Genomic DNA, 17,037 nt, shown 5'->3' with positions numbered 1-17,037 from the left:
CAGTTGTGCATGGAATTTAGTTATGAAATTTCAAATTACGGTACTAAGATGCAAGTTTCAGAATCAAATATATAGCTAAGCATTTACAAAATATTTCAAACTACACAGAAACTATTACGGGTTTCCAGATCCAACAAATCAAAAGCCACTATTCAATAGCAACACCTGACCATAAAGACGAAATAAAAATATGTAATTACAACTAATGTAACCAATTCATATATTGTGTCCAATGCAGAGAAACTATATTAGCTAAATGTTTAAATGACTTATTTTGCATAATGGGATTATTCATATGAGATTATTTTTTTCTAAAAAATGAACTCTGCTAATAAACAATTTTAACAAAATTATGTCGGCTTTCACACTAGATAATCAATTTGCTGAACGCTGATTGTATTAAAATTAATGATTTCATTTTTTATGTATCATAATGTCCCTTGATACAAAAGATAAACCTTGTTGCAGCAGAGATAGTGGTATATTAATAGATCATGTGACTACATGATAATTAGTAACCTCTAGAAGATATCAAAATTTGACATCTGATGACATCTGATGACGTGAGAATAGTAATCAATGCTATGTTATAATTAATAAAATTATTTACATAAAGAATCTAATCACGTTAACATATCATACTGTTGTATTTTATATTAAACTGAACACATACATTATAACATACTATAAGTATATGATTTTAAAATACTGTCTGTAATGAACTTTTTAGCGAGCGCGACAACACAAATGACATCAGACACTCGGTATAAGATTTAACATGGAATAATTTTCAGAAAAATTCTAGAAAGAGTTTGAATTACATATGTAACAAATGTACGTACATACCAATGTACACACGAACACATGGTTTTAACAAAAGTATACATATCTGTAGAACGACATATTTCAGTTTGTAGGGCGAAATAATATAAAATTACAACGTATGTGCATAAACTGAAAGTATTATTCAAAGGATTGGTCAAAACCGTGTCACATGGTTTGACAAATTATAAATATATGCCCTATTAACATAACATATTTTCGAAAAATCTAAAAAAAGCTGTATCAATATGCGAAACTAAATAGCGCGTGAAATACTGCTAATCAATTAAGGTAAAATACTTTTATCTCGGCGTAAGGCATTGCGTACATTTAACTGTATTTGAATAACTTCCAGCGATAAAACTGATAAAAACAAGATAAATTTTAATATTATTTATTGAACGGCATTTTTGGAATTTTCTTCGCTTTGATAGGCTTATTTTTGTTCCATATTGCTTACCGTCATATTTATTGATGTAAGTATTGATTGAATTTAATTTTTTTAGTTTGATTTTAAAACGTTTTAATACTGAAGTAATGTACTTGCTCTGAGAGAAGCTTTTAGTGTAGCATGTTTGGTCGTGGCCGGTGTAACATTACACAATTATTGCCGAGGTTAATTTTGCTCTCTTCCGGTGAATATCACATCATATCCAATGGTTCAAGAGTCAATAACTGTTTTATTATATGGGTTCATGTTTATGAATAAGTAACTAGTATTTGTTGCAACATATTTAATGTTTGAAAGTAACAAGTAACAAAAACTTATTAAAGATTAATTAAATGAAGACACTTAAATTTCCTGGAATCATTCAGTGCATATACAGTTTCTTAAGTAATTGCTGAAATATTATGTAGTTGATTGTAATCTGAGCATTTTGGCCAGTTATCATTGGCTGGAGTAACACCTGAAGCTGATTTTCCCACTGTTCATATTAGAAAACCCACTAACTATGAAACATGAAATATATTTTGAAAGATGATGAGCGGTTTCGGCCAATGAAATTCAGGTTATTTTTAGAACATATAATAATAAATATTATATCCTTCTCAAATGCACTCATTTGATTGATCAAAAAAGTCCACAAAAAGCGGTATTGACCTGCAAAATTGATAATGACTCCTGTGATATCATTTTTTTTCTATATGTATGAAATATGGGCCAGTCTAATGAGTGCATTTGAGAAGGGCATATAATATAACAATTATAGACTTATGCTTCGGTCAATATGTGTTTTACGGACATGAACAAATGATGTTGACCGAGGACGCAGGTCGGTGAAAACACCTATTGACCGAAACATAAGTCAGTAACTGTACGATATTGACCCTGTTGAAAATTGACCCCATGGGGTTTTTATTCAACGGATGGCTGATCAATTTTCAACGTTGAAAATTGACCAGCCCGTTATTTAATGATCAATTTGACCCTCGTTGAAAACTGATCAATTATAGTCAGGTCATATTTTAACGTTGAAAACTGATCCTAGTAATCTTACGCAATTTGCCTATTACCATACATTAACATATTGTATTTTTTTCAGGACTGTAGGTAATAAACGTTTAGTTATACATTCGAGCGCGCCACAAACTAATAATACGACTACTTATTTGCCAGTTCATCGGCCATAACCCTGTAGATACTGGTCAGATATAGGGCTATATCCATAGACAATAATCCAACACCACTCACTGAGTACACTCCAGTAAATTGCCTAACGGTCACGTCTTTACTCGGGAAAGATTCCATTTGTATTCATAAAGGTGACTGACAGTCGAGTCAACTCCCAAGAGTGAGTGACTGTTGAGGGAGGTCCTGGGGACCCTTGAGTGTTTCTCATGATGTAACTTTAGATGATAAATTTACAATATTTAATTAATTTGAAAGTAAGATAACAGTGTCATGTCAAAGCGGAAGTTCATATTTGTGCAAGGTATTTTGGAACAATATAGTATGTTCTCTTTTTTTAAATACATGTTGTTGAGCACGACGAAAACGCCAAAAAGACCCAACAAATTATAAGACTGTTTTATTACTTAAATCGGTTAAAATAGATAAAGGAAATCAAATATACATCTACGAAACCTAGCCTAACGGGGCTCATCAGTCACTCCCAGAAACACACGACGTAGTAACAAATATTTACATTTCACAAGCCTAGATATTGGTTAATTCATACTGAAATATAAACAATCCGTCAAATTAAATGTCATGAAGAACCTATCATTATTAAATGACAACGGAAATATTTATTTTACAAAAAAATATGAGCCGCGCCATGAGAAAACCATCATAGTGCGTTTGCAGTCTGGTCAGGATCCATGCTGTTCGCTTTCAAAGCCTAACTATTAGCGAACAGTATGGATCATGACCAGAGTGCGCCGATGCGCAGGTTAATCTGGACCCATGCTTGTCGTAAACGCAAGTTATGTTGGTTTTCAATTGGTAAGCCCAAGGCCATTACCAACGGGTCCTAAATATAATGTTACACTACATTTACATGACCGAAAATAAAACACTAACAGATACGAATGCCTAATACATTATGGATGGATCAAGTCAAACCATTAACAGTTTAAGACTCGGCGAAATTATTATTATCATTTTTCTCAGTGTTGTTATATTTTCTGGTCCTTTGGGATCATTGATTTCAACTCATTTAGATGTGAAGATTGAATACTGCTTAAGCCGGTGCTAGGGGGCGTGGACAGTGTTGCTTTTTCCATTACCTCCCATGAACAGACTCAATCAAACCGAGTCTGCAATTTTCACTATTTGCCTTGTTCTCGGTGCTTCCGAGAGATCTACTTTCCAGACTTTATTTGCTTCACAACAGCGGGTGTTAAGTGCTGTGTGGCGGCCGTAAAAAGTCGCCCCGACTTCATCTCAGTGTTGTTATATTTTCTGGTCCTTCGGGATCATTGATTTCAACTCATTTAGATTTGAAGATTGAATACTGCTTAAGCCGGTGCTAGGGGGCGTGGACAGTGTTGCTTTTTCCATTACTGTCCATGAACAGACTCAATCAAACCGAGTCTGCAATTTTCACTATTTGCCTTGTTCTCGGTGCTTCCGAGGGATCTACTTTCCAGAATTTATTTACTTCACAACAGCGGGTGTTAAGTGCTGTGTGGCGGTCGTAAAAAGTCGCCCCGACTTGATCTCAGTGTTGTTATATTTTCTGGTCCTTCGGGATCATTGATTTCAACTCATTTAGATTTGAAGATTGAATACTGCTTAAGCCGGTGCTAGGGGGCGTGGACAGTGTTGCTTTTTCCATTACTGCCCATGAACAGACTCAATCAAACCGAGTCTGCAATTTTCACTATTTGCCTTGTTCTCGGTGCTTCCGAGAGATCTACTTTCCAGATTTTATTATATAGCGCACTATTCATCATAAAAATGATAAAGGTGCTCTACATATAATAGCAAACGCTGCCACACAGGGCACAAATACATCCTCTTCTAGTAGAGACACAGAACGATCTGACCAGAGGGACAGGGTGAGATAAAGCCCATTAGAACAGATTGAGAGAAATCCTTTTTAGATACAGTTCTGTCTAGCTCTTTGCGAATATACAGTCTGCTTCTTTAACATGTCCAGTGTATGTCCAGTGTATACTGTATAGCACCGATACACGCGAAGCTGTCTATCCTTGAAAGAATCATCGCATGCCTCTTAGTGATAGTATTGCGCATATCACAAAACTGATCACCAGTTGAAAGGAATGTATGGCCATTGCATGGGCAAAACATAGGGATTAAAGGTGCCCAGTCGGATAATTCTTTCAAAATCTGAACAATTCTGAAGAAGTCATTTTATGTTTCATTTCACTTAACTATGGTGAACTAGAAAATATTTTCCAAATAATCACCAAAAGATGAAAACTTGACTGAGAACGAATACTTTCTTTTTGTCTGATTATAATCAGGTGTACACAAGTGATACAATTATGTGTAAATCTTCAATTTAGAAAACAATATCATATCCGATTGGGCACAGTTAACTGTTACAATTCTGTTATTGTAATCAGTGAAGTATCTAAATTTGGGTTCCTTCAGCTCATCCATTACTAGTGTCGTATGAAGATACATTTTATGAGTTAAAAAATAAAATAGAACTTCAATACTATGCTCATAGTCATACATTTTATTAACTCGACTGTTCAAAGAAGGAGGGCTGTTCTACACACACTGGCGTCTGCGTCATATGTACCTTGGTTTAGATTTTGCGTGCAAGTTACTATCAAGGCCATATCTCAGTAATCATTTGATGTATTGGATTGTAACATCACATGAGCCTTCCCAATGATCATCATTATTAAAATAATTAAGTTAGACAACTCTTGTTGACTATAATTCAAATTATGGCCCTTGTTCAACTTACAAAATTCTGATTGAGATTTCGCGTGCAAGTAACATCAAGACCATATCTAAGTAACCACTTGATGTATTTGATTAAAACATTACACAGGTCTTCCCAGTGATCAAACATATTAAAATAATAAAGTTTGACAACTCGTTCTTGAATATATTACAAGTTATGGCCCTCGTTTTATTGTAACAGTTGATTCTATTGTGTCAAAGATTCAAATAGTCGAGAGCTGATTTTTGAAAACCAATTCACAAAATAATAGTGCAAAACGAGTACTTCTTTCAAGTTTCTTTGCGGCAACTGCTACTTGCCACTCTTTATAAGCAAGATTTTTACAGAAATGCTCAAAACTTTGTTTATGCCATGGATTCTTTCATGGATTCTTTTATTATTAACTATTAACATGTATCAAAGCAAATGAATTTGGACAATGCACGACTCTGCTTACACTATGAGAACCAGTGTTGCAATTATACACTGGAATGAGAATATTTTTAACAAAAATTCATCTAGCAAATACTGATACCGAAATAAAATGTGGATAAAGACAGTAAGCCATTTATTGGATGACAGGCAGGCACGGAGACTTTTCCTTTTAGATGTATGTAAATAGCTTTAATAGATATTTTAATTGCCTTATATTAAACAGATTTTGCAAAAATACAGGCGGTCCTCAAATTCATTTGGTCAGTTTCTAACAATCAATTGTACAGTTATAAGTACACTTGAACAGGTAAATAAAATCTGTTAAAAGATCCTTTGGAAGTAAAGAATGCAACCAAGAAGAATAATAGCAGACTCGGTTTGATTGAGTCTGTTCATGAGAGGTAATGAAATGTGCAACACCTCTCACGCCCCCTAGCACCGGTATGGAAAGTGTTTATTATCACCACTCTGTTTTATGAATAGGTCGTCCCTTTCCCTTGAAAGGTCGTGGATTTGAGTCACAGTATATAGTCTTTATTTCATCCAGACCCTCCATCGTACTTGTAGACCAAAGTGCTCATGTGAACATGAAACGTTTTCACTTTGGCGCTCGTTTTGGTTAAAAGAACGTCGTTTCAGCGTCTTCGTCTCTGATCTTTCTTTGCGGTATCTTTCATGTTTAGCTGAGCCAATGAAACACAGCATCCAAGCCGCCGATGTATTTGCAAACGCGCCTTTTTTACAAGCCAAAAATTAATTTGGTGATTACAAACACTGATCAGGCATCTTTCCATTCGTCGCGCGCCACCAATAAGCTCCTCGAGTATAAGTTTACCATATTTGCCAGTTACACATTTTTCTATGACAAACTGTCTAAATTAGATACGTATTACAGAACAGAACAGAACAGAACAACAGAACAGAACAGAACAGAACAGAACATAAGTTTATTAATAAATCGTATGCAAACAGCACAGTGATTAAGCAATTAGATAATGACTTACATATATGTGCATGCATAATAAGTATGTATGAAATGAAATGAGAGCACATACAACACAAACCACGTTATGAAAAATAACGGCACGGCGTAAATGAAAAAATTGAAGAAATTGCGATCCTACCACAATGATCATGTAGTCTCCGGGCGTTATGCATATACAATATCATGATACATTATGACAATAATAATATACCTAGCAACATGAAATGGTCGCAAATTTTATTTTCAATCATTAACAAAGACTTCAATTTGCATTGAGGAGTGATTTTCTTTTCTCAAACGCTTTCAACAAATATTTGACAAGTCTGTATAATAGTTCAATGTTACAAGATGACAGTAATTCTATGAATTTAACCATATTTGGTCTAATTCTATATCTTTGAGGTATGAACTGGGTTCTAATGTCATTATACACCGGGCATTCTAACGTAAAATGATATTCGTCTTCTATTGTTCGTAAATGACATAGTGCACAAAATCGCTCATTTCGCGGAATGCCTCTGTGTCTACCATATTCTATTTCCAGACAATGTGATGACAGCCTTAGCTTAGTGATAATATGTCTATATTTGAGATTTTCCATATGCATTAAATATTCTGTCATTTCAAAGTTTTCTTTTATTTCGTTAAACAGCATTATACTTGGACTACTACGTTTACATACTCTCCATTCAGAGATTTACATGTCCAGACATCTTTGTTTAAATATTTTCATAAATACATTGATATTAACAGAGTGTGGATATAGCCACACTTCCCCAAATCCACTTTCGTTAAGCAGTCTCTTTACTTTGCAAGCCCAATTTTGCTGTCCGTTTTCAGCATTTCTCAGCATTGACTCATATACAGTCCAGAGAATACAGTTCCGTTGTTCCTTGTTTACTAGTTTCAACCAGTATTTAACTATCTTACATTTTCTGTTTAATAGTAGCGGGTATCTACCCGTCTCTCCGTATATACCATAGCTACTTGTCGATAGTTTTACATTTAATGCTCGCTTGATAAACTTACGATGCACACGCTCAATTACTTCTGATGTTGAAAATCCCCAGACCTCGGCACTGTAACATAAAATTGATGTAACGTATGCATCAAACAGATTGAACTTAATGTTTATTGGTATTTCTATGCCTTTTGTTAAAGAGAATAAGCTGTTCATTGATTTTATAGCCTTTGACGCTAAAGCGTCAATGGCGCGTCTCACTGAGCCGTTACTGCTTACTACACATCCTAAATAATTGAAAGAGTCAACAGTATCTATTTCTTTGCCGTTATATGTCCACTTTTCATTTTCACTTAATCGACCATTGCCTCGTTTGAATGCTATAATTTTGGTTTTCCCCACATTAACCGTTAATCTCCACTTAACGCAATAGTCATACAGTAGATTTAGATGAGACTGCAGCCCTTCTGGCGTTTCGATAAGTAGAATACAATCATCGGCATATAGCAAAAGGTAAATATTTAATTGATCAAGTGTTAATCCAGCTTGTGTATTTTCTTGCATAGCCATTTCGATGTCATTAACGAAGAGGGAAAATAATATGCTTGACATTATTTCCCTTGAAACACATCGATTTCACAATTGAAGAAGTCAGATACCTTGCCCATTTGTTTCACACAAGATTTCGCATCCGCGTACATTGATCGAAGTACCCTTAGTAGTTTACCATTAATTCCATATTTTATTAGTTTATACCATAATGCACTTCTCGAGACGAAATCAAAGGCTTTTTGGTAATCAATGAAAGCACCATATAAACGCTTGCCCTGGCTTAGATAACTGTCAATTAGTGCTTGTAACACAAATATGGCATCAGTGTTCCGTGTCCTGGTCGAAATCCGAATTGTGCTTCAGTAACTATTTCATTATTTATTGACCATTCTTAAAGGCGTTCAATTATCACCGAAGTGAACAGTTTAGCAAAACAGCTGATGAGTGTGACACCGCGATAGTTGTTTGGATCATTGCAAGGTTCCTTTTTTAAGATTGGGAAAATGACACCATGTGACCAGGTTGAAGGAAATTCACCTGTGTCAAGGACAATGTTAAATAATCTTGTAATTGGCTGTATCAACAGGTCAGAAGTTTCAATCAAATACTCATTTATAATGGAGTCCTCTCCAGGCGATTTATTCCTGTTTAATGCTTTGCAAGCCTTTAACACTTCTTCTTGTTTGATAGGAACATCAAGTTCCTCAAATGTGCTACTTACATTATTGTTATCAAAATTCCACAAGAAACCTGCAATGTTATCGTCCGAGTCATTTTGATCCTGCGCTAGTGTTTTGAAATGCTCAGATAATTGCTCATTTGAAATTGCATTCTCAGTGTTAATTTTACGAGCCTTGAACATTTTCCAGAACTCACGGGGACTTTTTCTTCTCATTGCGTTCATTTGACGGCACTGTTCACGGTTATGTGCATTCCTTGACCGATTCACACACGACTTGTATTCACGTTTAAGCCATTGCAATTCACTTAATTTATCATTACCCCTGTGCATTAAATAATCGTTCAATGCTGCCTTGTATATACGTTGTTTTTCAACACACTCTTCGTTAAACCACACTTTTCTGTCATTGTTTTTGCCAGTAAAGGTGTTATTTGTGCCTTTAATATTTTTCTTAAAATATTTATCCGCATTATCGGTTAACTTTGCTAAACGACTGCACTTTCTCATCAACGCTCATATCACTGCGATCTAACAAGTTGTTTAAATTGTTTATTTCTCCAGATATATCGCTTCTAAAGTTTTGCCTCCACTTATAATATATCCGTCGATGAGTTGTCTCCCTTCTCTCGACGTTGCCTATTTGCAACTGGAAAGATACAGGTGTATGGTTGGAGAATTCTGTATATGCATGTACCATAAATTGTTTTATACAAGTAAAGTTTGAATATTTAGTGAGAACAAGGTCAATTACGCTCTCACCGTTATGTGTCAAACATGTATAACTGCCATTGTCTTCCGGCATACCTGAGCGTCCATTAACTATACATATGTTCCCAGCTCAATAAATCACCAAATCGAATGCTATTTAAATCCATTGATTGACGCCTAGGCGGTATATCGTTTAAGACATCATTCATGTCTAAATTTGTTAAGCGTTCATTTTCAATAAAATCGCATTTTTGTCCAATATGGCTATCCATGTCACCGAGCAATATCGTCCTTCCATACTCCCGAAATGTTGTGATATCTTGTTCTAGTATACTGAATATGTCTGTTTCATATAGATCATGAACACTAGAGTTTTCCGGTGCTATATACGTACATCCTACGTACCAGTCTGCATCTGTTTGAAAAAAATGTTTTATCTAGTTTGAACCATATTACACAGACTATTTCGTTTTTAACCAGTTTTATACACCTTTCTTTATTGAGTCTTTAACATATACTACCAGACCACCGCTTGACCTTCTCGCTCTTCTGTTCTGAAAACGTCTATATGAATGAAAAGGGCTGCTATAGCCTTGTAAGTCTATCTTCGATAATTTAGAAGTCCATGTCTCTGACAGACAAATAATATCATATTGCGTTAAAGTTTTAGTAATTCTTCATTGGAACGTTTATTTTTGGTTAGTTGACCCCTCGACGTTCCATGTCAAAACACGTATATGACTCCCTGTGTTTCCCTACTCCTTTTGCGGCGGTATGTATAAAGTGCCATCAATAAAAAGTTTGTCATACCGGAGCTCGACTTTTTTCTTGTCTTTCTTTGCCCTCCTAAATGCCGTCCGCTTATCCGCGATATCCTTTGGAAAATGTTGACTTACACTTACAGAGTTTTCCCTTGTCAAAGTTTTGCATGATTTTCTTTCAGTTTCTCGCTCCTCAAAACTACCATAGCTTACCACAATAGGTCGGATTTTTTCAGCTTTATACCTTCCCATTCTTTCTGCCTTAGCCAATTATATCCGTAATTACTACCATTTCCAGGCATAACAAAAGTCTGACTTGCCTGTCCTACACTGCCATTCATGCAGGTCTGCCCCTGTCCTACAATCTGTACTGAAGGGTTACTCATATCAATAACTTTCCGACGTGACGCCTCTTGGTCTGCTTAATTGTTGGGGTGATCTGTTGCAATTTTTGCGCCTCTTGCCACCTTTGCCACCCATTTACTGTATCAAAATAAGGATTATTGAAACAATAATACCACTAATATGTCAGAATAATATTCCCATATCTCTTGCACTATAGTTTGTAAAGTTCTATATCCAATACACTTAGCTAGCTCATTATTTACATAAATTCTTTATCCAGTTTGAAATTTTCCACCATACTTCTTGCGCATGCGTAACACATATCACATATTACACAAGAGAGCTCATATATCTGTACCTAGATAATTTTGTATTGGCGAAAGGCTGTATTCGGTTTACCATGCTCAAATGCGTAATAAATGCAGTAATTTAGATGCTGATTTATATAAAAATCATTTGGGAGACAATGCTGAATGTGATTGTGGTCACGATACTGAAGATGCCGAACATTTTCTCTTTAAATGTAGACATTATGCTTTACAAAGAATACAACTTTTTTCATCCAATGAATACGCGTATTCTTTTGTTTGGAGATGAAAATTATATTGAAGAAGAAAATTTACTAATATTTTTAGAAGTACAAAAATATATCAAACATGCAAATCGTTTTAGTTAAGATATCTGATTGCTGCTGTATTACTTTAGTATATAAACTTAACGCAGTTGTACCTCACGCATCAAGTTATGACCCTTGGAAGACTCTCTACTCCCCCTCATCTTATATTACCATCTATCTAGCTTTCTTTTAATTTCTACAGTTAAGTCATTCTACTTTTTCTCCAACATTGTTGTAATTCACTTCGCTTAACTTCGTTCTCTTCCAATTACATTTTGTCATTTTTCATAAGAATACAATGCAATCTATAATCTAAAATTTTCCTTTAACAATATACCTTCGGGGACGGACCGAACTACTAATGTTATTTGAACTTGTGGTCCAACCCTTTTACCTTTCTTAGAATGTTTTGCATATTTTCTGTATATGTACATTGTATATGTTGTCACAAAAGGGAAGGAATGAAATATGTTTAAATCAAATCAGGGATAAGAGGAGCGGTGGTCTAGTGGATAAGGTGTCGGCCGCTCAATCCAGGGGTCATGAGTTCGAGCCCCACTGGGGTCACGACCATGCCATCTCATATGACACCAGTACTGGTTTTTCCAGGAAGTGGACTCGAGAGTGGTTCCAGTAAGCTTGAAGCTTTCATCACAATCGAGCTAAAACAAATTAGTATAAACTAAATCAGATCTCGAGCTATTGCTTTAATATGGAAGGTGGATTTATAGTTAATTAAAGTCACATCCACATTTACATTTTATACATACCATATAAAACCATTAAAACATGCGGTAATTCCAAACAGTATTATAAGTAACCGTATCTACAAGCCATATAGGTTTATGCTATAAATGAACTTTAAAGGAAGATAATACACTTTCATAAACGTATGATAACATATTATTTGTATTTACAAGAATAGTTGGTTTTACTTTGATATTATTAAAAAAATATAACACTGATCAAATGTTAGAAAAAATGATGACATTGTGATATTTTATCTCATAATTAGAAGTTATTAAGTCCTAATTCTGCTATCTCGTAATAAAGATTTAGTAATTAAGAGATGAATATTTCAAACCTGGAACTACAGCGCTTCTATGCTTAAACATAAAATTAAAGATATCTTTATAACGCAAAAAATACATCTGTTTGTGTTACAGAGCTATCACTATAAATATTTTGATATTTCTTTTGTGGAAGTCTTGATGTGCCAGTCGAAGTCTGACCACACCCTATCCACCTGTTAAAAACCATTGTGGTTAACTTTCGTAAACAGTTCCTGTCCAACATACAGATGATCTCGCCTACCTCGGTGAAGTTAGCGGTTTGAGCCCGGGTTCGGCCTTGAGAATGTTTTTAAAAGAAACTATCCAGCAAACCTGAGAAAGTTTCTGGTTCTTTCCATTTTATATCTCTTTTACAAACAGACGATCTCAGACTTTTATCTTAAATATAATAGCTGTTAAAAATGACCCCTTGACAGATGAAAATTTAACGACTAATCATTGTTTCAACAACATTTTGATCAAAATGTAATGTTGAAATGTTTGCGTTGTCAACGTTGAAAAAAGGACCCATGGGGTCAATTTTCTAACGGGGTCAATATTTAATGTTACACCGGCTTCTCATCCTTTCCCGTCTGAATCACAATGTTAACTAGTTTATGGTTCTATCTGTGTTAGAATTTCGTTTCATCTCTTGGCGAGCATCAGAAAAAACAAGGATGTTTTGCAAGTCTTAGAGAAAAAAATATTCGTTGAAAAAGAATTTTCTTGAACCGTACTTACAATGATTCCAGTGATAGGATCACATGCTTTACATTTTATTAGACCGGTTTGAAAGTATTGGTCCACCGCTCAATTTACAATGTTTATTATAGGAAAACCTCATTTTTGATGACATTTTCGGGTAAGGAAAATGTTTAACGATGCAGATTTTAATGAAGCTTTTCATAGTTGTAGATTTACCTACTTTCATTCATGTTGCTGCATGAAATTAATGGCCTTAGTTTTTAATTTTACAATTCGCCAAATATCATTTAGAGTCCAAACATTGTTGCTTATTGTCTGTTACTAGTACCATTTTACAAAATCTTGAAAAAAGACAGTAGCGTTGATTGTTTAATACCCGGGATAGTATTTATTCCTGGTAACATCTGTTCCGCCCGTTCCACACGGAATTGTTAAAGCTTTCATGATAAAAGACGTTACGTCGTCACTCTGGTTAAACAAACGTGCTACTACAATTCCTTCATTCGTTTGCAACTCACCAAATTATCTGTTAGAAATTGCACAGTGCAAATGTATTGCATATATTTTACTTTCACAGTTTATCTTAAAAATATGCCTACTGGACGATCCAAACGACTGGACCCAAGAACCATCCGCTTTACACGGGATTCAGTTTATGACACGTTTGAAGATAAGAGACATTTAGAAGATACACTGAAGGATTTAAAAGACGGGAAATATGATGTAGAAACAATACCAAGAATTACCGTTGTACCAAAAGATGGAGTGTACTTTTCTCTTAACAACAAACGCTTATGGGTTTTTAAAGAGTACGCAAAATTTGTAGAAAATACGAAAAATGAGGTGTTACAGGTGCCGGTCAAATTCGGTACATTAAAAATGTTAATTTCCAGTGGTATGACAACAACAAATGAAGGTGAAAAGGTAATGGTTCGGGCTAAAGGATCCGAAGAATACCACACGAGTATTGAGACTGTAAGATTGTCCGATGTTGTTTACAGTACCGACAAACTTTATCGATTTAGTAAATATGACGGTGGCCATTATGAACGTTCTACAATATATGACGAATTTGAAAGATTCTCATCTAACATACATGAAACTAAACAATTACCAACTTTGAAAGTGGTGAAAAGAAAGGGTCAGTTATATGCTTTAGATAACTTACAGCTTTGGCTGTTGAAACAATGGTATCAAAGAAACGGTCAGGCTATTGAAGACGAAACTCTTTCTAAGGATGCATCTACAGATAACAAAACAGCAAGTAATGGTATTGGCGATGAAAATCAAAATGACCGTACTAGTGTTGAGGGTACTGTAAATAATTTAGATGCCAGTCCTGAAAATGAATGTCCAACAAGTAGAAAGAGTGTAAAAATGATAGAAACTGTAATTTATCAAAGGAATGTTAGTGACGGAAGTCAAAGCGTTGGAGGCGAGACAAATGAGTCAGATTCATATAATCAACTGCAGAAGCGACAATTAAAAGAATTGAGAACTTTGGATTTGGACTTGAAAGGACGACATGAAGAACAGAATGATGAACATCTCACAAAAAGTCATATTATTGAAACAAATCATATCAAATATAACGATGTTATTAATGGTGGCGAGAACGTTCTAGTAGAATTAAGACCATATAGAGAGCTGACAGAGAATCTTACTACAACAAATGAAGGCCGTTCTATAGAGATTGTATGGAACGAACCGAAACCTTTTGAATGGAGAAAATTCAAGCCTCTAACTAGACAAAGGGCGTCTCAAGAGCGAAAAGAGTTGATGAAGTATTGTAAATGTTACGAAAACCAATCGAAAAAGTCATCTAGACGCTGAGAAGGTGTTAAATATTGATGCTTCTTTACTTACTTTCACGGAAAATTCCGTAAATCAATGGGTTACATACTAATTTGTTAGACAATAACTTACGTGCCATCGCAAATCATTTAATCAAGTAGTCATATACATTATATAACGTTACTTAATTTGAAGTGTTAACTTTAATACAACCATAAAGCTTGATAGCACATTTGATGTAATAGTACTTCTGACTGAAGACGATCTTGATATTTATATTTTATTTTATTATTTTTTATAGAGTATTCATATACTTGGTATACAGTTTTAACATACTTTGACAAACAAACGTATAACTTACACTGATTGGTTTGCTCACTTTAAGAACTATACATAGGCACGCACATGCAAACACCGACACATAAGGCAACATAGGGGCCTCCTTGGCCGAGTGGTTAAGGTCGCTGAATTCAAATCACTTGCCCCTCATCGATGTGGGTTCGAGCCTCACTCACTTCATAGTATAATGAAGTACATGCATTTGTATGAATATTTATATGTAAGTACCATATGTACATGTTACAAGATTTAAAATATTGCTTTTATGTTGAACAACTGAATCGAATTATAGCAAGAGATTACACACATACATGTATAGGTTCTGCATAGTTATACTCATATAACATGTGATTGTATTTGAGGGTACAAAAGAAGCTTTAGTGACATTATCGATTGTATATATGTTTGACACAATAAGTACTTTGATTTATTTCACTTTGGTTCCAGTGATTGTCATTGTGATGTATCATGTGCAAATAACTGTTGGTATGGGCCGGAAGCCAACATCAATAAAATCATTGTCATTGTCACTCGGGCGTTGAATTCTTCATGTGAGGAAGCCATCCAGCTGGCTTACGGAAGGTCAGGTGCCCGCTCGTGATAAAATAATGCATGGAGGGACACCTTGGGTCTTCCTCCACAATTAAAGCTGAAATGTCGTCATATGACCTAATATGTGTCGGTGCGACATTAAACCGAACCAAAAATAAAAACAAACAAAAAATCACAGGGCAACACATATGTACGCACACGCATACATATATATACATACACATATACTTATATACATACGTACGCCTACTCCCACATACATTCCTTACATATCGATGCTGCTGCATTCAATCGTTCAAGCACAAACTGCATTATATGAAAAAAAATTATAATCACATTTAATATAAATTGCAGTTTTTACTAAAACTTTCTTACAATATCCTTTCTGGGATTTACAGTATGACATAGTTCTTGTAGACATTTCAAACCAAAATTGAAACGTAAACGTTAACATAATCTAACTTCGTACTTGACAATCGAGGACTTCCTCAACTATACATCTAAACAACGAATAATAAACACCACAGGAATTCGTTGTTTAAGAAATAATAAATATGTCCCTATATTTTATCAGTTAATAAAATATGGGCAGGAGTTCGGATGCGTAATAATTAAATCACGAGTGCGTAGCACGAGTGATTTAATATTCGCATCCGAACGACTGCCCATACTTTATTAACTGATAAAATTATTGGAACATATTTATTATTTCGATTCTAACCACGCAAATTCTGCGCATTTTACAGCACTACATTTTAGCTCAATATGTCATTCGGCTGGCCATATGCTATTACAAAAACCTCCCACGACTGGAAAGCGTTGCATAAAACGGAATTTTCCGATATTCATTAAATTTTAATTAAAGTATTAAGTTGTGAAAATGCTACTTTCAATAATATCTAAGGTCAGATATAGAAATCAGATGTAAATACTTTATTCAAACCTTATATATATGCAGTTTCTTAAAATAGTACACGTCACTACATGATGGCACTGAAACATACACGCCAGAACATTGCGGCATATAAACACGTAAACACTTGAGTCTGGAAGATTGGAACATGAATTATAATTTTATTTTAGTAATGTCAAAGTAGAATCTAGTTGACATTCGTGGTGCTCACAGCGCAGAAATTGTAAACTACGTACACGACCAGATAAATGCACTGATGTTGAGGTTGAAACTTACCGGGCTGAAACATTTTCTTACGGTAAAAATATAAACAAATAAATTCATCAGTTAGAAATTGTTTGTTTCAGAAAATTTGATGTACATTTTATTACTACTGCTTAGCATTGAAAAAGTCGAGTATTTAGTCGGCATATAACGTAAGCAAAATAGAATCTCACAGTCATGTTAC

General features: G+C 34.8%; 1 protein-coding gene across 1 annotated transcript; it reads left to right on the top strand.

Annotated features, from left to right (window-relative positions):
• The first annotated feature begins 1,142 nt into the window (after positions 1–1,142).
• On the top strand, positions 1,143–16,480 carry LOC123558771 (uncharacterized). The gene is made up of 2 exons (XM_045350638.2): positions 1,143–1,298; positions 13,569–16,480. Exon 2 carries the CDS (start codon positions 13,583–13,585, stop codon positions 14,822–14,824), a length of 1,242 nt encoding a protein of 413 aa, XP_045206573.2. The 5' UTR covers positions 1,143–1,298; positions 13,569–13,582; the 3' UTR covers positions 14,825–16,480.
• Positions 16,481–17,037: the final 557 nt, after the last annotated feature.

The sequence above is a fragment of the Mercenaria mercenaria genome, chromosome 5 (genome assembly GCF_021730395.1).
Source record: "Mercenaria mercenaria strain notata chromosome 5, MADL_Memer_1, whole genome shotgun sequence".
Taxonomy (NCBI): domain Eukaryota; kingdom Metazoa; phylum Mollusca; class Bivalvia; order Venerida; family Veneridae; genus Mercenaria; species Mercenaria mercenaria.
The sequence above is the reverse complement of the archived record's forward strand: the minus strand, read 5'-3'. Positions and strand labels throughout refer to the sequence as shown.

Coding starts and splice junctions, on each gene's coding strand:
- LOC123558771 (XM_045350638.2), top strand. CDS start 13,583: ATGCCTACTGGACGATCCAAACGACTGGACCCAAGAACCATCCGCTTT.